This window comes from Budorcas taxicolor, chromosome 2, assembly GCF_023091745.1.
Source record: "Budorcas taxicolor isolate Tak-1 chromosome 2, Takin1.1, whole genome shotgun sequence".
NCBI lineage: Eukaryota > Metazoa > Chordata > Mammalia > Artiodactyla > Bovidae > Budorcas > Budorcas taxicolor.
In genome coordinates this window covers 165,615,130-165,638,988 of record NC_068911.1, presented here as the reverse complement: position 1 = coordinate 165,638,988, position 23,859 = coordinate 165,615,130, and the positions used below count along the sequence as shown (strand labels likewise).

General features: G+C 40.7%; 2 protein-coding genes across 2 annotated transcripts in view; one reads left to right on the top strand and one right to left on the bottom strand.

Moving 5' to 3' along the window:
* Positions 1-655: 655 nt before the first annotated feature.
* On the bottom strand, positions 656-13,152 carry ZBTB8OS (zinc finger and BTB domain containing 8 opposite strand). The gene is made up of 7 exons (XM_052661469.1): positions 13,031-13,152; positions 6,341-6,365; positions 5,944-6,065; positions 5,648-5,730; positions 4,357-4,409; positions 2,871-2,907; positions 656-1,456 (listed from the first exon to the last, which is right to left on the bottom strand). Exons 1-7 carry the CDS (start codon positions 13,125-13,127, stop codon positions 1,370-1,372), a joined length of 504 nt encoding a protein of 167 aa, XP_052517429.1. The 5' UTR covers positions 13,128-13,152; the 3' UTR covers positions 656-1,369.
* A 666-nt stretch (positions 13,153-13,818) lies between these two features.
* The window catches only part of RBBP4 (RB binding protein 4, chromatin remodeling factor), a 16,716-nt gene continuing 6,675 nt past the window's right edge, over positions 13,819-23,859 (top strand). The window contains exons 1-3 of the mRNA XM_052635636.1: positions 13,819-13,946; positions 14,506-14,653; positions 17,610-17,755. Coding sequence (XP_052491596.1) covers positions 13,931-13,946; positions 14,506-14,653; positions 17,610-17,755 — 310 coding nt within the window. The 5' untranslated portion in view covers positions 13,819-13,930. The remainder of the gene's footprint in view (positions 13,947-14,505; positions 14,654-17,609; positions 17,756-23,859) is intronic.

Genomic DNA, 23,859 nt, shown 5'->3' with positions numbered 1-23,859 from the left:
CTGAGACTAAGAAAGGTGAAGGAGTGCTACCTCAGCGATCCTTGAAGAGCTAACTATCCAAACCATAGGCTCTTGTCCTTGTCTTTGTGCTAAATCCCCGGAGAAAAATAAGGTGGTGCTCAGAGAGAACACGCAGAAAGCTCACAGACCATCTTGTAGATCAAGTTCATGTAATGATATTTCACACCACCCAGTGGTAATCTTTTCTCACTAACATGAATAAACAGCAACTTCCCTGGTGGCTCAGACGGTAAAGCATCTGTCTACAATGCGGGAAACCCGGGTTCAATCCCTGGGTTGGGAAGATCCCCTGGAGAAGGAAATGGCAATCCACTCCAGGACTATTGCCTGGAAAATCCCATGGACAGAGGAGCCTGGTAGGCTACAGCCCATGGGGTCACAAAGAGTCAGACATGACTGAGCGACTTCACTTTCACTTTCCAAGGAAGACTACCCCAATCCATGAACAGAGAATGGAATAATACTGCAAGTCAAATGAAAGCAGTTTGATTTTTTTCAAAGTTATCTACTTCGAAAAGTTCAGATCATTTTAAAGTTGTTTTCCTGGCCTCTTGTCTTCTTAGAAATGAAGAGCTTAGGTAATTTTTAAAAACCAAAGAAACTTTAAAAAAATTCTCCTTTTCTCTAACTGTATAAATATACTGGCTTTAATATAAAATTGTATGTTAGAAAGAAGGGCCCATTTGTATATGCATCAGGTTTTATGTTACGGGAAAAAGTGTCAGTATATCAGTGCTAAAAAAAAACTGAAAGTAAATCAGGACTGTTTCTAGAAAAGCCTTCCAATTGTTCAAATATAATTATTTCATCTAAGAAAACCAACTGGAGTACAGGATTGGGCTCTGTCCCATAGCAATCCAAAACACAACCTCTTTTAATGTACATATAGAAAATATATGTGTTAACTACTTTGGAAAAAAAGCAAAATACTGGTTGTAGGATTTCTCAAATTACATTTGCTCCAAGGTGCATTCAGTAAGAGTACACGGGCTTCAGAGTCTCTCAGGCTGCTCTTACATCAATGATCGTCCTTGGGACCAGGCTGGAGGACTTGTGCATTCCATTGGAAAGGTGTAAGGCACCTGCTGCTACAAAGGGGAATTAATGAAGGAGAAGCCATGCTTGCCACTTAAGAGAATTATTTAAAATTTGATTATTTGGGTAACAAAGACCAAGGTTGTACCTTGATTTTTCATTTCTGAAAGTCACACTTTAAGTCAAAAATTTCTGTTCTGCAAAACTCCATATATAAATTCTCCATGTAGAGTTTATATCATGGTATCTTGTCAAAAGGAAGAGAAAAAAACAGTTCTTCATAGGAATCTCTCTCTCTCTTTTTTTTGTTATCTTAAATGTCAATGATCACAAAAACTTCTGGCTTCTCTTCATTATAGACCTGCATTGCTGAGTACGTTATTGCTTTGACTTCAGTTCCCTAAAGTTGGGGTTAAAAAAAAAGACATTGAAATCAGAACCATTAACTCTAGTAACAATTGGCAGAAAGTCAAACTTTTAATGTTACTCTAAAACACTCATATGAAACAATCAGTTATCAAATTAGTATTATCCACTGAACCAGTAAAAATGAGAGACAAATGTGCACAAGAAAAAGCACTGACTTGACTTAGGAGATGGAGCATACTATAGTCCTGGCTTGTTTGCACCTGGACCAGAAGCTGTCTGACCCCTCTGGGCACCAGCCTTTACATTTACCAAATGGGTTGACTCCAAAAACACAAAGCTTTTTTATTGTTTGGGTCAGGGCTCCTTCTTAAGGCTTCCTCTTCTGTACTGTCTAGCCTGGGCCCTGGGAACTCAGCCTATTCCCTTCTCTATATAGCAGCCATCCTACAGACAAATGCCTACTGTTATCCAATATCTCTATTTAGACATCTAATAGGCATCTCAAACATAATACATTCAAAAGAAAATGCTACTGTAATTTATATTATAAAAATATCTTGTTTTCAGTCCACATGCTCCACCTCTACTGGTTTCTGTCCTTAAGTTTCTCTGCCCCGAGGCTCTCTCACGAAGCTTCATTTTATTACACTGAAGAAATGCTGCTGCAGCTGCTGGAAGCTACTACAGGATTTCTCAGTCAGCTCCAATGAATTTAAGTCTTCTTGGCCTAAACACAGGGGTCAGCAAACTACAAATTAAAGGTCAAATTGGCCTCCCACCTATTTTTGTACAGCTCCACACATAAATGTAAGCCCCAATTGTAAGAATAGCTTTTATATTTCTAAATGGTAGTCGGGGGAGGGGAGTGAAAAAAAAACACTTTACTGGAACACATTCACATTCATTCATTTAGGTGTTGTCCATGGCAGTTTAGTGCTATATATGAGTAGAATAGTTGCTCTTCTATCGTTATCAGTCCACAAAGCACAAAACATTAGGAAAAAACAGCCTACCCCTATTCGGACAGATTTGACTAGTACACAGTGAAGCCAGATACACTGGCAAATACTGAATCTGGAGAAGCACAAAAGAGAACACCTTTTCTTAGGCTTTCTAGTATCCAAAACACTGGATGTTTAGAGAACATCCAATCCAACATCTTCATTACAGGGAAAGATATGAAAGCTCAAAAAGGGAAAGGGACTCTTCAGCCCCAAAACACTCTGTAACAAACCTGACCCTATAGCCCAAGGCAGACTCCTAATGTTCCAAATCAGAAATTCCAGGGTTTTAACATAACATGTCCAGACAGGTCATATTAGTCTGGGAAAAATTTAGGAGTTTATACCAACTTATGAGAACTAGTAAGTTAACTGTAACATATACTGACTTTTTCACAGTAAGGTCAAATAAAATATTTTTAATGGCTGGATTTTAAAACATACCTGAGGGTGCTTGGACAATGAGAATTCTTCTCCCCACCTTGAGAAGAAAGAGTAAAACATGATTAAGATTTCCAGGATTTAACATTTATTCTCTCTTTCTACGTTTTAAGATAAGCCTTATAAATGTGGTTAAGATACAGACTTCCCAGGTGGCTCAGTGTTAAAGAAACCGGCTGCCAATGCAGGTGATACAGGAGATGTGGATTCGATCCCTGGGTCAGGAAGATCCCTGGAGGATAAAATGGCAACCCATCCCAGTAATTTTACAAGGAAAATTCCATGGATAGAGGAGCCTGGCAGGCTGCAGACCATGGGATCACAGAGAATCGGACACAACTGAGCACACACGCATAAGACACTAGAAAGCCTAAATGGATGAAGGGAGAAGGGAGCCATCAATTTCAGTTTGATGGTCAGCAGATATAGCTACTGAACTTGTACGATATCCTTTTCAACAAGGTTGATCATGTCATAGTACAGTGTACATAGGTAGACTCTCAATAACATTGTTTAATGAATACTGGTTCATAATAGAGGAGCATTTCAAAATTTTCACTGTACTCAGGGCTATAGAACTGATTAAATAATATCTTCCATTGGAGAAAGCAGGTCTGAGCACCATAAAGGCAAAATACAAGATTCCATAATATGATCTGAACTTAAGTTTGTATTTTATGACTTTTCAAAAAATGGCCATGGTATGTACCTGGTAGGCCCTAGAAGGGTACTCAGTCTCCTAGAACTTGAGATGAGTATCCTCTCTCCCTTCAACACTAAAGTAGCTGAAGTTCACAGTAGTAAAAGCAGTAGCAGTATCAGAAAGAGCATAGTTTTAAAACTCTGTTCAACTATTTATTAGTTAATTACCCTTGGACAACTCTGTTTACTTATTCATTTAAAAAAAAAGGAGTAGGAGATAATAAAAGATCTCACTTTACAAAAGAAATGTAAACAATTCAACATAAAATGGAAAAGATAAGTTTTATATAAAAGTAACCTAAAAGATCATTAGATGACTGAAGAAACTTGGAAAACACTAAATCCAATCAAAGTGCCCTAATCAAGTGTTTGCAAACTCAGGAAGGAAAAGTATAAGTTGTTAATAGAAGGAACTGGTTTGAATGGAGTCTAGGTGTGAGGATCTATAAGAAAGGCTACATCAGCATTTCTCATCACCAAGCGAGGTTGTATGCAAATATCTGCACCATCCATCAATGATATATTTTTTGTGTCTTGAAAATCAACAAATTGGGAATTCTGTTTACCAATCCAAATCACATGTGTCCTGACAAGTTTCTGGTCCTCCAAAGCTGAGGTGAACCCTTGCTCTTAGGTGGCTCACCAAGCTTAACCTGCAAAGCCCTACAGGGATGCAACTGGTCTCCTGATTTAATGTTTCTATTTGTCTTCCTGCTCACTGAGTACACTGAAGACTGTAAGTTAACATTTTACATGACCTGTAACTTAAAAGGTTTTCAAAACTTACCCAATTGACCGTATTTTGAAATTTCTTTGGTCGATATTAAGTACTTTGACTTCCTAAAGAAGAAAAAAGTTTTCTTTTAATTTTAATAGAAGTTCATAATAGACCAGCTATTAAAACATGTCAAGGTTATCACTTTTCCAAGATAATAGCATACAACTTCTCTGAAGCAAAGAAAATTAAAATGTTAACAACAAACTATGTATTTTAAGAAAATAAGGCTTTTTCTTACCCATTCAAGGGAGGTATTCTTGAAAATGTACAATTTATAAGTCATGAGAATTTTTCTGTAAGATACATAGTGGAGGATGACCTAGGTAGGATTTCAATCATTCTGGGGTTTTTTCAGCTTTATGGATTTAGAGGTGATAAAACTTTCTGCCTATTTTTATATAATATTATAGGCTCTTGAACTCTGTAGGACAAATGACCCAGTTAGAAGAATATATGTAGTGGAGCTGGTAAGGGAGTAAATGGAGGAATTATGGAGCAAGGAAGGCCAGGTGTGTTAGAAACAATACGGTTGCAGAGGTGTTCCCTTCTGGAGGCTGATGGCAAAAAGTAACCTCCATTTGGCTTTTCCCTTTTCACATTAAGGAAACCAAAAGCACCATTTTATTTTTTTTCTGGCTGTACTGCACAGCTTGCAGGATCTCAGTTCCCCAGCTAGGGGGCCATCAGCAGTGAGAGTCCTAACCAGCGGACCGCCAGGGAATTCCCTAAAAGCACCAGTGGCTCAGGGGTAAAGAACAGCCTGCAATGCAGGAGACAGGTTTGATCCCTGGGTCAGGAAGATCCCCTGAAAAAGGAAATGGCAACCCACTCCAGTACTCTTGCCTGGGAAATCCCATGGACAGAAGAGCCTGGTAGGCTACTTTTTCAAGAAAAAAGTCAAACACCACTGAAAATTAAACAACAATAACAACATAGCAGACCTGCTAAATATCAAATGGGACAAAAGGAACGTATGGACGAACATTTAAAAAGCTCAAACTTGAGAGACATAAAACATGCCGACAGAGAAGAGAGTATGTGCATTCTTCTGACTCAAGACACAGTGAGTGGCAAGTGTATGACATCTAAATGCAAGATGCACATACACAGGCAAACTGTAGTTAACCTAGAGCCTATGGTCACCATAATTTCTGCACGTCATCATCTTACATATCTGAATGGTTTCATTTTACATCATATATTCTATTTTAAATAGAATGTTCTGTTTTAAATCACTAGTTTTATTCTAAAATATGGACTCAAAATCCATTTGTTCAGTAAAAAAGAAAAACTTGCTTACCCGGGGTATGAAGAATTCATCAGCACTGAATTTATAAAGCCACTCATCCAGAAAGTGAAACAGAAGAGACTGTAAGTCATCGCCTACACAGGGTCAGAAAGAACCATAAAGAATGGTGTTTAATAATTCTCATCTCTGAAAACCTGTTTGAATTTTACAGTGCAATAAATTTCTTAGGCTCCTTGAAAGAACAAGCTCATAATCAACTTTGTTGTACCTCCTGTAAGTGTATACTGAAATTATACAGCATCTGAACACTTGTATAACAATTTCTTCCTTGTGAACAAATTGATTACCTTGGGTTTCTACTTCTATTGTTTGCAGGGGCTCCACAGTCCCAGTATCTGTCATGTAACCAAACATGGCCATTGCACATTGTTCAAAAGCTTCCTCCAGAGTGTCTCCCCAAGCATGTAACCTAAAGAAAGGCATTCGTGCCTTGTGTAATATGATTCACTGCAAGACAGAAAACTCGACAGCAAAGTCAAAGTAAAATCAACACTGTAAATGCAAAAGCAAAGGCCTCAATCAATTTAATGACACTGAAACCAGGTGCTTTTGAACCATCATTTTCATGTTCTAAAGAAACCAAAACAGAGGAGAAAAATTAAAACTAGGGACTGCAAGATTAAAAGATTAGTCTTCCTGTGTTAAGCACATGATTTCAAAGGCATAAACTCCAGCTCTACTCACTGGACATCGGCTGTATGATCCAAATCTGAGGGAGAGAGGAGAAAACAATAATAAGTAACTAGACTTGACTTGCAAATCACAAGAAAATGACTCTAGATTATTATTAAGAACATCATTCTTGAAGAACAAGAAAATGTAGGTTGACCATCTACCTTTCACTAACAATTTACACAAAAGTTGTCATTGTTAAGGTTTATTTTTAAAAATTTCTTCTAAAAAATAAATAAATAAATAAAAATTTCTAAGCATTTATAGTTACTATTCAATTAATATTAAATGAATGAACTAATATTAAGTAACAGAATAGTTATATAACATTAGCATATTGATGATACAGGGTTATTTCTTTTAAAGCCAAGATTTATATTTAAATGAATGATGAGAATTCCCTGGCAGTCCAGTAGTTATTAGGCCTCCACACACAGGTTCAATCTCTGGTTGAGGAACTAAGATCACACATGCCCTGCAGCGAGGCCAAAAAACCTAAAAACTAACTAAATAAATAAATGAATGATAGTTTCTAGAAGGCAGCAAGGCCATGGTCTTCTAGGTGATCTCAAAAGTATGTACTACAGTACACACACTTTTTGTGTGTGTGTGCCCAGTCATGTCAGACTCTGCAATCCCATGGACTGTAGCCCACCAGGCTCCTCTGTCCATGGAACTTTCCAGGCAAGAATACTGGAGTGGGTTGCCATTTCCTACTTCACTAATACATCATCGTTTTTCAATAAACAAATGCCTTTCCTGCTATTAGTTACATTCCCCAACAAAACAAATCAATATCTTTCCTAATATCTACTTGTGTGTGTGTTAGTCCTCAGTCATGTCTGACTCTTTCAGTTCAGTTCAGTCGCTCAGTCTTGTCCAATTCTTTGCGACCCCATGAACCGCAGCACGCCAGGCCTCCCTGTCTATCACCAGCTCCCGGAGTTTACTCGAACCCATGTCCATTGAGTCGGTGATACCATCCAACTATCTCATCCTCTGTCATCCCCTTCTCCTCCTGCCCTCAATCTTTCTCAGCATCAGGGTCTTTTCAAATGAGTCAGCTCTTCGCATCAGGTGGCCAAAGTATTGGAGCTTCAGCTTCAGCATCAGTCCTTCCAATGAAAACCCAGGACTGATCTCCTTTAGGATGGACTGGTTGCATCTCCTTGCAGTCCAAGGGACTCTCAAGAGTCTTCTCCAGCACCACAGCTCAAAAGCATCAATTCTTCGGTGCTCAGCCCTCTTTATAGTTCAACTCTCACATCCATACATGACCACAGGAAAAACCATAGCCTTGACTAGATGGACCTTTGTTGGCAAAATAATGTCTCTGCCTTTTAATATGCTGTCTAGGTTGGTCATAACTTTCCTTCCAAGGAGCAAGTGTCTTTTAATTTCATGGCTGCAATCACCATCTCCAGTGATTTTGGAGCCCCAAAAAATAAAGTCAGCTATTGTTTCCATTGTTTCCCCATCTATTTCCCATGAAGTGATGGGACCAGATGCCATGATTTTAGTCTGACTCTGCAACCCCATAAACTGTAGCCTGCCAGGCTCCTCTGTTCATGAATGGCCAAAATTCTAGAAACTACTTCATCAAAGATATAAAATTCCAGATTTCCCGGTCTCACCTTTTCATGAACAGCTAGCCAAATCCCAGACAAAACAGGCTTTTATTTTTAACAAGAGTCAACTTTTATATTTGTTAATTTCTTGCATTTGAAGGAATCCTCATGATATCCTTGGTCAGTTAAATAGTTTTAAAAAGTAAACTCCACAGTATGTATCACAAGCTTTTTCCTGATAGTCTCACAGCAACACCGGGAAGCAACAACTGCAGCTGTGTAATCTGTGGATCTGTTGTTTAATATTTCAGAGCCTATTCTTCACTCTTAACCCTGACTCCCATCTGTTCCTCCTACTTAAGATCATAGGATACTCAAGCTAGAATGAAACCTCAGAGATCATGTAACAGAAATCCTCCAATTACAAGAAGAAACCTGAAATTCTGAGAGACTGTATAACTTGTTTAGGACCATACTGCTGATGAGAGTTAGGACTAGAACTGAGATTTTCTGACTCCCAGTTTAGTGCCCTTTACATCATAACACATCTTCTTCTGGTAACACTCAGGGTTTAAGCTCACCTCTGATTTACTCAAAATACTACTGAGGCCTCAGTACATTTTAGACACTAATGGGGTCAATGACCAGCAGAGATGACAAACAAGTTAAAGGAAAGCAACACATTTTAATGCTAGAGAAATGAAAGCATGTGGCCACAAAAGGACATGGCAGAATGTTCACAGCAACTTTACTCCTCCAAATTAAAAACCCAATGTTTGTGAAGAGAATGAATAAATAAACTGAGGATTACTATGCCACACTGCTCAGCAATAAAACAGCATGAATTAGTGATATTGCATTAACAAGAGTCTCAAAAACATCAAGTGAAAGCTGCAGAACTCTCACACACATATCTCCATCCAAACCCCCCGCACTAAGAGACCTGACCAACTTTAGCGTGGTTTCCAGCAGCTTAAGCCTGTGTACCTAGGATCATCATGGCCCCACCGTTACAATGCCTGCCTGAGAAAGCTATACACTGTAGGAGAATTTATCGTTTGTTCCGAGACAACCCCTGACAATAGGTCCTTGACCTCCCTTTCTCAGAGCATTCACTAAAAAGGGCTTACGACTGTGATACTTATCTCTTACAACTCAGAAGTGTCTCTCCCATTCCTCTGAAATGTAATCATCAGGAAGAACTTCCAGGCTCCGTGGGAGAGAATTCTAACTTGGTAACTGCCAGCTAGCAAACACTGCTGCTCCAATGACATTTACACTGACCACGCTTTTGTAACTTTTCATTTCTAGTCTCTACTGAAACCCTTGCTCTCCCCCATCTCTCATTCTTCTTTTAAAAAGTCCAATCTCCTCTGCACAAATCCAAAGGGATCTCAGCTCTTTCCCCTGCTCTCCATAATTACTGAATAAAGTCCACTCACCACTTTAATGTCTAACATTTATCAGTGATACTCAGTGAAGACGCCGGATATAAAAGAATGAGTACTATGTGATTCCATTTATACAAAACTCTAAAACAAACAAAAGTAAACTATGGTAAATGAAATCACAGGGTGTGAGGAAAGAGGCACACTCATACAATGCTAGTGTGAGTATAAATTGGTGACACTTCAACAGACAGTGAGTTCGCAATAATTACTGAAGTTTAAAATGCAGGTATCAAAAAGAGTATATATAACTGAATCACTTGACTGTACAGCAGAAATTAACCAACACTGTACATCACCTAGGGGCTTTCCACCTGGTACACTGGTAAAGAATCCATCTGCCAGTGCAGGAGACCCAAGAAATGTGGGTTTGATCCCTGGGTCAGGAAGGTCCCCTGGAGGAGGAAATGGTAACCCACTCCAGTATTCTTGCCTGGAGAATCCCATGGACAGAGGAGCCTAGTGGGCTGCATTCCATGGTGTTACAGAATCGAACATGATTCAGCAACTGAGCAAAGCACACACAGTACATCAACTATACTCCAATTTTTAAAAATACTGATAAAACGCAGATACCCTTTACCAAAGTAATGTAACTTTTGGAAATTTATTCTACAGATGCACACGTGCCAAACAATGGATGTACGGGTATTCACTGCTGCATTACTTCTAATAGCAAACGAGTACAAATGTAAATGTCCACCAACTAGAAACTGAGTAAATTAAAGTACATTTTTGCATGTACACATATGAAAATGTTATGACTGGCTGATCTAGAAAGCAAGACCAAGGGGCCCGGGATTAGAGCTGACTTTTCACTGCATACCTGTCATACTTTTTGAATTCTGAATCAAAAGAGAAAAATGATGGGAATACCAGACCACCTTACCTGCCTCCTGAGAAATCTGTATGGAGGTCAAGAAGCAATGGTTAGAATCAGACATGGAACAACAGACTGGTTCAAAATTGGGAGAGGAGTACTTCAAGGCTATACACTGTCACCCTGCTTATTTAACTTATATGCAGAGTACATCATGAGAAATGCCAGGCTGGATGAAGCACAAGCTGGAATTAAGATTGCTGGGAGAAATATCAATAACCTCAGACACCACCCTATGGCAGAAAGAGAAGAGGAACTAAAGAGCCTCTTGAGGAAAGTGAAAGAGTGAAAAAGTTGGCTTAAAACTCAACATTCAAAAAACAGAGATCACAGCACCCTATCCCATCTCTTCATGGCAACTAGATGGGGAAACAGTGGAAACAATGACAGACTTTATTTTCTTGGGCTCCAAAATTACTGCAGATGGTGACTACAGCCACGAAATTAAAAGACACTTGCTCCTTGAAAGAAAAGCTATGACAAACCTAGACAGCTTATTAAAAAGCAGAGACATTACTTTGCCAACAAAGGTCCGTCTAGCAAAGGCTATGGTTTTTCCAGTGGTCATATATGGATGTGAGTTAAACTATAAAGAAAGCTGAGCATCGAAGAATTGATGCTTTTGAACTGTGGTGTTGGAGAAGACTCTTGAGAGTCCCTTGGACTGCAAGAAGATCCAACCAGTCAATCCTAAAGGAAATCAGTCCTGAATGTTCATTGGAAGGGCTGATGCTGAAACTCCAATACTTTGACTAAACTGACTCATTTGAAAAGATCCTGATGCTAGGAAAGATTGAAGGCAGGAGGAGAAGGGGATGACAGAGGATGAGATGGTTGGATGGCATTACCAACTTGATTGACATGAGTTTGAGCAAGTTCTGGGAGCTGGTGATGGACAGGGAAGCCTGGTGTGCTGCAGTCCATGAGGCTGCAGAGTTGGAACTGAGTGAGTGACTGAATTGGTTGAAGAGAAAAATGAGCTAGGGAGACATGCAGGGTCTAGAAAGTACACAGCCTAGTATGCTATGATAAACAGTTGTACTCTATAGAAAGGACTTTCCCAGGTGGCTCAGTGATAACAAGAGAATCTGCCTGCCAAGCAGGAGACGGTTTTCCAAGACCTGGGCTGGGAAGATCCCCTGGAGAAGGAAATGTCAACCCACTCCAGTATTTTCCCTTGGGAAACCCATGGACAAAGGAGCCTGATGGGCTCTAGTCCATGGGGTCAAAAAAGTTGGACAGGACTTAGCAACTAAACACCAGCATACAGAGAACAATGTGAAATTAATTAAAGAACTTTAGAGGGCAAATAAGAGCCAAATTTGTGCTCCCAAACCACATCCACCTTTAGGGCTAACAATTTAACGTTTATATAGACTAACTTTAGAATCTGCACTATATTTTCACATTTATTATTATCTCATTTTGCCCTCACAGGAAGGAACAGAATGCAAAAAGAGGTTATGTGATTTGCCTAAAGTCACTAAGCTACAAATGGCAAACCAGGTCCTTTTACTAACACAGGATACAAGTAAGACATTAGTAGTCCTCTACTTATAACTTTCTTATCCTCCACCCTAGCCACATTCTAACTACAGGACTGTTGGAGATAGATGGGGATGGGGGTGGTTACACAAAACACTTGAAAACATGGCTCTCTTCACAATGAATACACCAGTAAAACTCCCTCAAAGGTCTGTGTAGACAAAGCTATAGCTTTTCCAGCAGTCTTGTATGGATGTGGGACTTCCCTGCTGGCTCAGACGGTAAAGAACCCGCCTGCAATGTGGGAGACCTGGGTTCGATCTGGGATGGGAAGATCCCCTGGAGGAGGGCATGGCAACCCAGTCCAGAATTCTTGCCTGGAGAATCCCCATGGACAGAGGAGCGCGGTGGGCCACAGTCCATGGGGTTGCAAAGGGTCGACAGGACTGAGCGACTATGCACACACACGGACTGATGTGAGCGCTGGACCATAAAGGCTGAGCGCGGGACAATTGATGCTTTTGAATTGTGGTGCTGGAACAGGTCTTGGGAGTCCCTTGGCCTGCAAGGAGATCAAACCAGTCAATTCTAAACGACATTAACCCTGAATATTCATTGGAAGGACTACAGTTGGAAGCTGAAGTTCCAATACTTTGGCCACTTGGTGCAAACAGCCAACCCACTGAAAAACACCCTGATGCTTCCTGCTGGCTCAGCTGGTAAAGAATCCACCTGCATTGAGGGAGACCTGGGTTCCATCCTTGGGTTCTGAAGATTTCCTGGAGAAGTGAAAGGCTACCCACTCCAGTATTCTGGCCAGGAGAACTTCATGGACTATATAATCCATGGGGTTCCAACAGTCCGACACGACTGAGCGACTTTCACTGATGATGGGAAAATTGAAGGCAAAAGGAAATCGGGGCAGGAGGTCAAAGGATTAGATTGTTCCATAGCATCACCGACTGAATGGACATAAATTTGAACAAATTCCAGGAGATGGGGCGGGGGAGGGGGCTGGCGAACAGCGGTCCCTGAGGTAGCAGAATCTGACAGGACTCAGCAAATAAACAACAAAAATTCCCATAAGATAAATGTGACTAGCATATACAGGGAGAGTTCAAGATATTGTATATGGGGGAGCCCAGGTTTCCCGACTCTCAGACCAGGTGTCTTTATTCTTCAGCGTTTCAGCTTTCCCGGGATTAGTTCAGAAGAGCATTCACACAGGGCGAAAACGGGAATGCCTGAACCACCCTATGGCGCAAAGTGGAAGAGGAAGCCAGAGCCCTCCCGCAAGGAGAGAAGTGAGCCACCTACTCACACTCGTACTTCCGACTGACTGGAGGATACTTGGCCTTGATCGCCTTCTGCTCCTCAGTCAAATTGTAATCTCTTACATCTTCCCCTTCCTGCGCCATGATTGCGGGTTTGGACCCAAACTCAACTTCCGCCCTTCATCAGCCGGACTTCAGCCCGGACTTTCAACATCCGCCCAAGACTCCGCCCCTAGACAGATACCCTTAAAGGGCTAGGACACCATCCTCGAGGACTTAATCCCCTAAACCTTAATCCTTAAGACTTCCGTTCTAGGTCTCGCCGCTTGGAGTTCTTTAAAAGCCCAAGGACCCATTTTCTGGACGTGCTTCATCAATAGTCCTAAGAAGTAAGGGAACAAATATATTGGAGGATCTAGGAATAGGACAACACTTGAATTAGATACCTCGAGGTGAAATAAAGGCCTTTCCTGCCAGTTTACCCCTAGAGTGGCCAACTAGACCCCAAAACATCCTAGATTTCTCATTCAAAGCCCTACTTTCAAGGGGTCGCTAGCTGAACACTCTTCAAGAAAATGGCTGCCCCCCCAGGAGCGTGCGGCCTAAGCCTCTCACGTGACCTCGGGCGGCTCACTCTCACCAACCCGCGCGCGCGCTAGCGAAGGAAGTCGGCTCGGGGCCGTGTGGGGGCAGGGGCGGAGCGCGCGCCTCGGCCCCGCGGCAAGAGACTCTACGCGTCTGGATAGGTTGCGAACGCGACTTCCCCGCCCACCTCGCCGCTCGGCGCACTCCGATTGGCCGGTGTTGGCGCGAAGGTGCGCGAGTCATCCCTCACGCAGGGGCGGCAGGAAACAATAGAGGCCGCGCGCGCAGAGCGAGCGCCCGCAGGCTCCCCGCCCCTCCCGCAACGCTCAACCCCGGGATCCCCGCCGGCTTGCCTACCCGCCATGGCCGACAAGGAAGGTGAGGGTTCCGGGGCGGCCCCAGGAGAGTGGGGGGTGCCGGGGTTGCGTAGCGGCCTCGAAACGGCCTAACAGTGAGGACAGGCCAGACTCAGCTGAGTGTCGTCCCCGCCATCGCAGGCGTGAGGAGAATCGCCCCGCGGGGCGGGTTAACGGCGCGCCAGCTCCTCCAGAGCAGAGGCCCCGGCGCAGCGGCTTGAGGCAGGCGTTTGGTTCCCCGGCGGGTGTTTGGTCCTTCTCCACACGCCCTGTCGGTCTGCTCGCCTCTCTTCGGGTCCTCCCTGCAGTGCTTGCTACCCGCAAGGGTCGGTGCTCCGGCCTCCCCGCCGGTTCTGTGCTCCTCCCGACGCCGTCGCCCGAGCGGCTAACGGCATTTGGCAGCGATGAGCCCAGCAGTTAAAGCCCCGCGAGGCCGGAGAGCGGCGTTGGTGGCTGTGCCTCGAGGAGATTTAGACAGATCTCCATTTCAGAATCGGGATTTAGGAGTGCCGGTGGCTTTGGAAGTGTTTACTCGGTTTCCATTTGTGGTCGCTAACTTAATTTGTTTTTTTATTTTTTAGCAGCCTTTGATGACGCAGTAGAAGAACGTGTGATCAACGAAGAATACAAAATATGGAAAAAGAACACCCCTTTTCTTTACGATTTGGTGATGACCCATGCTCTGGAGTGGCCTAGCCTAACTGCACAGTGGCTTCCAGATGTAACCAGGTGATAAGAATCCGTTGAATGTTATTTTGTTGTGTTCTCAGTGTAGATTTCTCACATTGATTATCCTTGTTTTCCTCTCTGCAGTCACCCGGAGCGGACACGTGATCAGAACCTATTGGGAACATTTTTTTTCTAGGCCAAAAAAGACAAAATGTGAAACTACTTTGCAATTTACCTGATAAGTGAAAACATGTTGATGTCTTCTTTTTCTGATAACTGAAGTGAATAGGCGTATTATAACTGTAGTAGACCAAACAGTAATGTAAAATGTGTCAGCTTCCAAAAAGTGATTATGGTGAATGCAGTTCTTTCAACAAAAAAATGTTGAATCTCACAGTCATTTGTACTATCTGGTTAATACAAAGATGATTGTGACATGATAACCTGCCACTCAGAACAACCTGTAAAAATTACATGTGTGTTGAGTAAGTACATTTCTTCAAAATTCAGGACTTTGGAAGTTAGGATATTTGTGAATTGTGGTTGTTTGACTTTGTTTCTGCTCAAAAAATAACTGACAATTTATGCAAATATTGTTAATAACAATATGAGCCTGCTAACCTCCCGTTGACATTTAAAAGGGGGGGAATCTGTTCTAAGAATTTTTTAAATTAATTTCTTTTTAATTAGAGGATAATTGCTTTACAGTATTAATTTCTGCCATACATCAGATGAAGTAGCAATAAGTATACTTACCTCCCTTCCCTTTTGAACCTCCCTTGTTGTCCTAAGTATGTGAATTAGGAGTTCCCATATTCAGTTGATTATCAGAATTATTTGAGTTCAGCGTAAGAGAAGTCATTTCTGTTAGGAGTTGTCAGTAGTTCAGACCACTTAGGAACTTGTGGCAGGATACTTAAAAATAGTTTGAGTAGTAATTCTAGATTTACTATAGTCAGGTGCTAAATTATATTGGACCAAAGGGTCCCAAATATTGGCCACCCCGTCCTTACTAAATTATTCTGGACAAGCTTTCCATGTAATGTGATTAGCTAGGCTTGGAAAACAGACTGAAAAACCCAAGGCTGAAATCTGTGCTTTGCTCTTAGTAGCTTTCTGCTTTACAGATGTAAATGAATAAGCCTTTCTGCAGGATTAGACATTGGTCCAAATACCCTTCCTTGATTTAGGTATTGTACTTGTATAACAACAGTGTTACTTATTTTTTTAGGATGGGATTACTTAACAACAACTCTCCCTAATATCTGTTTAATGTGTGTCTGTGTTTTGGTGTTTATTTATATTCTGTTTCTTAGAATGATACAGTTGTAGTTTTGTAATATTATTCTTCACTCCGCACTTCCTTTAGTTGTTTAACTTTGTAAATACAAGTAGCCCAACTTTATGTTGGCAGCCCTCTTATATTTCGTCTTCTATTTCCACATAGGGTATCTGAAACTGTGCAGAGGAATTGTTGCTGGTTATCTCTAAACCCAGCTTCTGAGCTCTACTTGAATTTCCACTTGCCTGTTGTTATTGGTGTCTTCTCTGGAGTATCTTATTAGCTTCCCCAACATTATGTATTCCAAACTAAGTATATTTTTTCTATGGCGATACCAACCTAGCTTTTTTCTGTTGTTTCTATTTCTCCTTATCATAGTTGACTTTGGTTTGACATTTCTTAGGTCTGTTCCCGCCCCCCCCAGCCCTTTCTTGATTTGACAGTCTGTTTATAAGCCCTGATGGATTCTTGTGTAGCATCTTTCCCATCTAAACGGGGGTTCTCGGACTTCTAACAGGCATCATAATGAGCTGAAGGAATCGGAAAACTTTTTTTTGTTGTTGTTGTTTACACTGGCCATGCCATGAAGCTTGCAGAATCTTAGTTCACCAGCCAGGAATTGAGAAAGCATTGAGTCCTAACCACTGGACTACCAGGAAATTCCCTGTAGAACAGATTGTTAAGCACCATAAATCATCCCCCCTAAGTTTCTCATTGAGTATGTCTATAGTGGATTCGAGAATTTGCATGTAGGAGTTTCCAGATAATGTTGATGCTTTTGTTCCCCATACCACACTTGAAGAACCTCTGCTTTATGCTTTACGCTGAATTAATCCTTCTGACACAACTCACATTATGGTACATCCCTTATAAATGTTCCATGGTTCTTTGTTCCTTTTAGTAGAGTTCAGAATACCTTAAGCAAACATTCAGTACCCTAGAGTGTGATTTCAGTCTGCTTTTTGACCTACTCTCCCACTGTTTTCCCACATTTAAAGTCAGATTTAGATTTCAGTCCTAGTTCTGTTACTTACTTAGTTAATCTTAGACCACCCCACGGGCTATGGCCTGCCAGACTCCTCTGTCCGTGGAATTCTCCAGGCAAGAATACTGGAGTGGGTAGCCATTCCCTTCTCCAGTTGATCTTCCTGACTCAGTGATTGAACCCAGGTCTCCTGCATTGCAGGCAGATTCTTAACTGTCTGAGCCACCAAGGAAGTCAGTTTTCCCAAACCATCTTTAAATTAGAATATTACTTCATAGTGTTAATAACCTTCATCTTTGCTTACCTCCCTTGGAATACTGTTTTTCAAAGCTCTTGTCCTCCTCTTCTGGGTTTTATCTCATTTTGAGACATTAGCTTACCTGATGTCAGTCCCTTTCTGTTTTAATGAAGTAACCAGGAGTGTTCATATACCCAACAATTGGTTTTTTTCTCTCCACCTCCTTGTAAAGGATGAATAATTAATTTTTATTTTATTCTGTCGGACTTTTTCCTCAAAAGTAATTGTAAATATTTGGCCAAGTTAAGAAATAATTATGAAATTAAGTGGTGTGTGGTACCTGCCCTCAGCTCTATGGAAGATATGTTGAAAGTAAGGAAATATGGCTCTTAATGACTTCTTTCTCTCAAAACCTGTTTGTAATAATGTCTTGTACATACGTGTATGTCACTGACTTTGTGGTCTCTCTTAGTTTACTAAACTGAATATTGACCATATGTTGCTATTACAGACCAGAAGGGAAAGATTTCAGTATTCATCGACTTGTCCTGGGGACACACACGTCGGATGAACAAAACCACCTTGTGATAGCCAGCGTGCAGCTCCCTAACGATGATGCTCAGTTTGATGCTTCACACTACGACAGTGAAAAAGGAGGTAGGAGTCCTAATTAAGGTGAAGGAAGGAATGATATTTAGTTTGGTTATATTTTTGTGTCTCTGAATTATCATAAAAAAGTGTGTACAGTTTGATAAAGTAGCCTCTCAAGTTAAGAATAAGATATTAAGCTTTGGAAAGCCTGATTTTCAGTATAGATATTAGATATCAGAAGACAGGTAACATGTACTTGGTTCTGTACTACTTCTATAAACTTTCTTCAACTAAATTTGGTGGTAGGCAAATTTCAAGAAGCTAAAATCCACCGTATATTATTGCCATGCATGCTTGCATTCTCAACATGGAAGATACTGCCCCTGGGGAATTGAAAATTGATTCTCAGAGTGGGGTATATGTGAAAACAGTCTTATTCTTTGAACTGTTTGAAGCATAGATATACATAGCATGCATAAACAAATACACAGGTTATCTGTGGTATTAGAATTTCATTAAGGTGTCAGAATATCTTATAGGGCAATAATGGGGGGAAAAAAGATTGAAAAGCGTTGGCTTAAATTACCCTTTCCAGGTTTAAGTGATAGAAAGGACTTAACTATGGTATTTGCTGTATAGTATATAAAAATTAAATGAGTGTTTAATTATATCCTAATTTTAGGTGGTAACCTTAGGGCTTAACTATTTATGAATTATTTTTTTCCCTTTCAGAAGAGATAGAAATGAGTGGGTTTCCTTTATTGTCCTTGAACTCAAATTACTACCAAAGGTAGAAGATAGACTTTCAGTATTGAGATTTGTGGCCCCAGAAAATGAATCTGTAATGTTTTCTTATCTTAGATTTCTCCTGATTAATGGAGTCCATTCCTTTATCTAAGTTATTTTGGTTTCCAGTTATTTGCCAAGATTGTAATGTGCAGTTATTCTTTTGATCATTCCGTATTTAGCTTAGCAGAATGCAAAATAAGTTCTTAGGATAAGAGCCAGCAAACATGATTTTGCGTCACTGACCTGTGTGTGTGAACTATAGGATATGGTTACTGCAGCAGTATTCTCTGGGTAGGCATTAGTAGTGATGGAGGGGTCTCTGCTTAAATTGCAAGGGGCATAGGTTCAATCCCTGGTTGGATAACTAAGATCCCATATGCCGCACAGCCAAAAATAGCAAATTTTTTTTGTTGTTGGAAAGAAAGAATCAGAAGACTAGGGCTTAGGACCCTGTTGTGCTGCTCACTAGCTGTGTAGTTTGAGGATAAATCTTTCAGCCTCCCTGAGCTTGTTTTCTTTTTATTAAGACAAACTGTCTTTAAATAGAATTTTTAGTTATTTAGGCATAAAGCAAATATTCTGATTGGTAATGTAATAAATCATCTTTAAAAATTGAAGCAGGGCTTTCCCTGGTGGTCCAGTGGTTAGGACTTCCTGCTTTTAGTGGGGAGTGGGGGATGTGCTGTTTGATCCCTGGTCTGGGAAATAAGATGTCACAAGCCCACATAGTGCAGACAAAAAAAAATGGAAGCAACTGTGTGAACCCCTCACCACATAAATCTGTCCTTTATGGATCGCTGTTAAATTGATAGTTTTCTGAATGATTTATCCCAATTATTGGATCACTCACTCAACAGATAACGTTAAGTACTTAGGCTAGGCAGTTTTTCTTTGTACTGGGAATATAAGATAAAATATACTTCCCAGCCTCATGTATCCCAGCCATCTTTTTTGTTAGCATATGGGAATGTGCCTCCTTTTGATGGCTTATACTATGCTGTAGTTAACCATCCCTCAATTAACATTTAAGTGGTTTCCAATCTTTTGACTTCAAAAACAGTCTTTGTGCATATATCTTGCATACTTTTGCTGTAGAACAATTACCTAAATTGAATGTTGATTAATTCGCAAGGACATTTTCAAGTGTATTGGTACTGCTAAGTTGCCCTCCAGAAAAGACTCAATTTCACTAGTAGCAGATACATGGATGTCTGTTTCTGCATGCTTTAACCAACATTGAATGCTGCGCTCTCATTTTACTTTGTTGTTGTTGGAGGGGTGTTTTCTTTCTTGGTTTTGGTGTTTGTGTCATTTGGTTTTTAATGGCTGCTTCACGGGGCTTACAGAATCTTAGTTCCCCCACCAGGAATTGCATCAGCACCCTTGACAGCAAAAGTACAGAGTCTTGACCACTGGACCTCCAGGGATTCCCTAACTTGCTTTTTAAGTTATTTGTGATGTTGGACTTATTTTAAAATATTTATCTTTTGTCTGTCTCTTGAACTGCCTATTTATGTGTTTTCCTCATTTTTTCTTTTGGGTTAACTATATATGTAATGTAAGTTATCCCTAACTAACAGGTTATAGATAATTTTTCCCCTGTTTATTTTATAATCTGTTTAAATTTATGACTGCTGGATCCTTGCTGCTGGGCAGGCTTTTCTCTAGTTACAGCAGTAGGGCCTCCTTGTGGTGCACTGGCTTCTCATCGCAGTGGTTTCTCTTATTGCGGAGCACAGGCTCTGGGGTGCCTGGGCTTCAGTGGCTGTGGCTCCTGGGCTCTAGACCACAGGCTCACTAGTTGTGGCACATGGGCCTAGTTGCTTCGCAGCATGTGGGATCTTCTCAGATCAAGGCTGGAACCCATGTCTCCTGCATTGGCAGGCGGATTCTTGACCACTGAGCCACAGCTATTTAGTTGTGTTCTTTACCACTGAGTCCCCTATTTACTTTAGAAGCTGTGAAGTTTTAATTATCCACCTTTCCTTTGGTGTCCTTCAGATTTTGTCATTCTTTGAAAGGCCTTTATCACTCCAAGGTTTTAAAATAGTTATCTGTTTTCTGGTACTTCTCTGTTTTGACCATTAAAATTAAAAATAGATGATTTACAGTGTTGTGTTTCAGATGTTCGACATAATGATTCATTGGGTGTTTCGTTTTTGTTTTTCCCATATTTCATTAAGGCTACCACAACATTGGGTATAATTCCTTATGTTGTTGTTGTTTAATCGATAAGTCTGTCCCACTCTTTGCATGCCCTTGGACTGCAGCACACCAGGCTTCACTATCTCCTGGAGTTTGCTCAAACTCATGTCCATTGAGTCAGTGATGCTCTCTAACTATCTCATCCTCTGCAGCCCCCTTCTCCGTTTGCCTTCAGTCTTTCCCAGCATCTTCATATCTGAAGTTGTTAATATTTCTCCCACAATCTTGATTCCAGCTTGTGATTCATCTAGCCAGGCATTTCACGTGATGAACTCTGCATATAAGTTAAATAAGAAGGGTGACTGTATACAGCCTTGACGTACTTCTTCCCCAATTTGAAATCAGTCTGTCGTTCCATGACTGGTTCTAACTGTTGCTTCTTGACCTGCATACAGCTTTCTCAGACAGATAAGGTGGTCTGGTATTCCCATCTCTTTAAGAATTTTCCAGTTTGTTGTGCCACACAGTCAAAGCCTTTAGTGTAGTCAGTGAAGCAGAGAATTAGATGGTTTTCTGAAATTTTCTTGCTTTCTCTATGATCCAACAAATGTTGCCAATTTGATCTCTGGTTCCTCTGCCTTTTCCAAACCTAGCTTGTACATCTGGAAGTTCTAAATCCTTGTTGATTATCTATTTTGTTTTTTGAGTGGCATCAAACCAATTTGCTTTTGCCGATTTGCTTTTCTGATGATACCTTTATCCCCCTAATACTTAACACTAGAGAAACTATGAAAATAGAAGTAATATATATGATAGGATTGTATGACTACATACATCCCCCTATTTAATCCTCACAAGAAAACTGGGTAACTTCCCCTAAAGTTACATACCTTCCTTTTCTCTTCCTTTTCCCTCTCCTTCTTCCTTCAAATCACTCAGATGGCTGGACAAGCTTGGAGCTTAAAGGGGAGCAGGTGCTCTTTCCATATGGTCTCAACAATGGCGGAAGTAGATGCATACCAGTGTCTGTTAAAGCTTCTTAAGTGGTTGTTACATAGATTTCTAGTCCCTCCTTGCTCTCAGATGAAGTGTCCTAAACTCTGAGATCGAACTATTAAATTGATTACCGTTTGCTTAACCCCATTTGATCTGAGGTACTTGGTGACAGATAGCTTCAAAAAATCATTGAACTTTCAAGATGAAAGAACAGAAAATTGACTTAGGCTTGTTCTGACATTTAAAAGAATTTATGTATTTGTATTACATTCAGCCCAGCTGTGATCACATTTGAAGCCCTGAAAATAGATTAGGTTTGAAATTTTACTTCAGACTCTGTTACCAAGATCTTGAAATATCGAGTTTATTTTTAGCAACTTATTGGGGAATTGGTTTTGAGGGGGAATGTTTGTTTTTGAGTTATATTTAGTCTTCTACTTCAGCTATATGTAATAAACTAGTATTAAGTCATGGTGAAATAATTAGAATATTTGACTAAAGATGTTGCAACTTATTCTTAGTTTCAAAATGTTTATGGACTAAAAAAATGGCAAAGTGGTAGAAATTAGAATGCTGGTTATCTAGTTTGTCCAGCAGTATTAGTTGGGAGGGATACAGAAGTGTCGTGTGAGGATGAGAGGGCTAGAGCTGTTCCATGTTTTTATCTGGGTGGTAACTCCCCTGATGTATGCATATGTAAAAACTCATCAGGCTACACAGTTTAAGCATATTGTTATGTTTCAGTCTTTTTAAATAGTATTTTACGAGGGAAGCAAACAAAATAGTAATGTAGTTAAACCTTGATAGTCATTCACTGTACTGTACATTGATACCTCAGTCTTTCTTCCCTACATCAGATTTGGTGTTTTTGCTCTCACCTTAAATTTGGTCAGTCTCTGATTATTTGTTAAATAGATAAATCCTCACCTTCATAAATCTCAGTTGTGAATCCTCTAAGCTGATTTTTTTTTTAACACGTACACACTGATATCGTTACGCGTTTGTTTATTTTTGGCTGCACTGGTTCTTTATTGCTGTCTGCGGGCTTTGTCAGTTGCAGAGTGGGGGCTGCTTTCTCGTGTCAGAGCACAGGCTCTAGGTGCATGGGCTTCAGTAGTTGCACCACAGGGGCGCATTAGTTGTAGCTTGCAGGCCCTGGAGCATGCAGGCTTCAGTAGTTGTTGCTCTGTGGCGTGTGGAATCTTCCTGGACCAGGGATTGAATCCAAGTTCTGTTGTACTTTAACCGCAGGTACCGGGGGAGAGGGTGCCTCTGGTTAGTAGTATGTTGTTGTTGTTCAGTTGCTAAGTCTTATCTTGACTCTTTTGCAAGCCCATGGACTGTAGCCCACCAGTATTCTCCATCCATGGGATTTCCCTGGCAAGAATACTGGAGTGGGTTGCCATTTTCTTCTTTGGGGGATCTTCCCTACCCAGGGATCGAACCTATGTCTCCTGCATTGGCAGGCAGATTCTTTACCACTGAGGCACCAGGAAAGCCCTAGTAGTATATAGCTGATAAATTGTGTGCTTATCTCCCTGTATTTGGACTAAAAGTTCTTTGAGATCACATATCCTAATCATGCCTTCTTTTTGCATTATAGATATTTGTGGTCTAGAATTCTGGAGGGAGATTGGTTTAATGTTTTTCTTTCCCTCCTCTTTGAGAATCTGTTTTGAACTGTTTTTAGGCTGTTAGCTTGTTTGAACCACTGCTTTGCAGTGTATAAATTATTTTGAGGTTGAATGTTATCTGCTGACCATATTACCCAACTTATCAAACCTGTGTCTCCTGCATTGGCAGGTGGATTCTTTACCATTGAGCCACCTTTACCAAGATTTATATAATGACAAATTATATTCTTAAACATTTTCTAATGGTACTTGGGAGAACTCTGTAAGTGCAAGCAGTCAAATGTGAATAAAATATGTTTTTGTCTAGTTCTTGCCTACGTAGTTTATTTCAGCCAAGGACTCTGGTTGGCAAGTGTAAGTGAAGGGTCAGGAAAATTGAACCAGCTGTTGTGGCTCTGTTTTTCCTCGCTAATACGAGCAAAGGTGTCAGTGTTTCAGAAACGTTAGCCCAAACTAGAGATTGAAAGGGACTAGAGAGAGTCCCTCAGGAGGGAGGGACTCTTTAGTACCTAGCACACTGTGTATGTATTTGATATTCATTAAAATAGTAACTTAAGATTTTATTTATTGAGCGTAGTTTTGTTTTTTTACAAAGTGAGGCTTGAA

Coding starts and splice junctions, on each gene's coding strand:
- ZBTB8OS (XM_052661469.1), bottom strand. CDS start 13,127: ATGGCGCAGGAAGGGGAAGATGTAAGAGATTACAATTTGACTGAGGAG. Junction 4,410..5,647: donor ATGAATTCTTCATACCCCGG/GTAAGCAAGTTT, acceptor TTTCTTCTTTAG/GAAGTCAAAGTACTTAATAT. Junction 1,457..2,870: donor CATTGTCCAAGCACCCTCAG/GTATGTTTTAAA, acceptor CCCCAACTTTAG/GGAACTGAAGTCAAAGCAAT.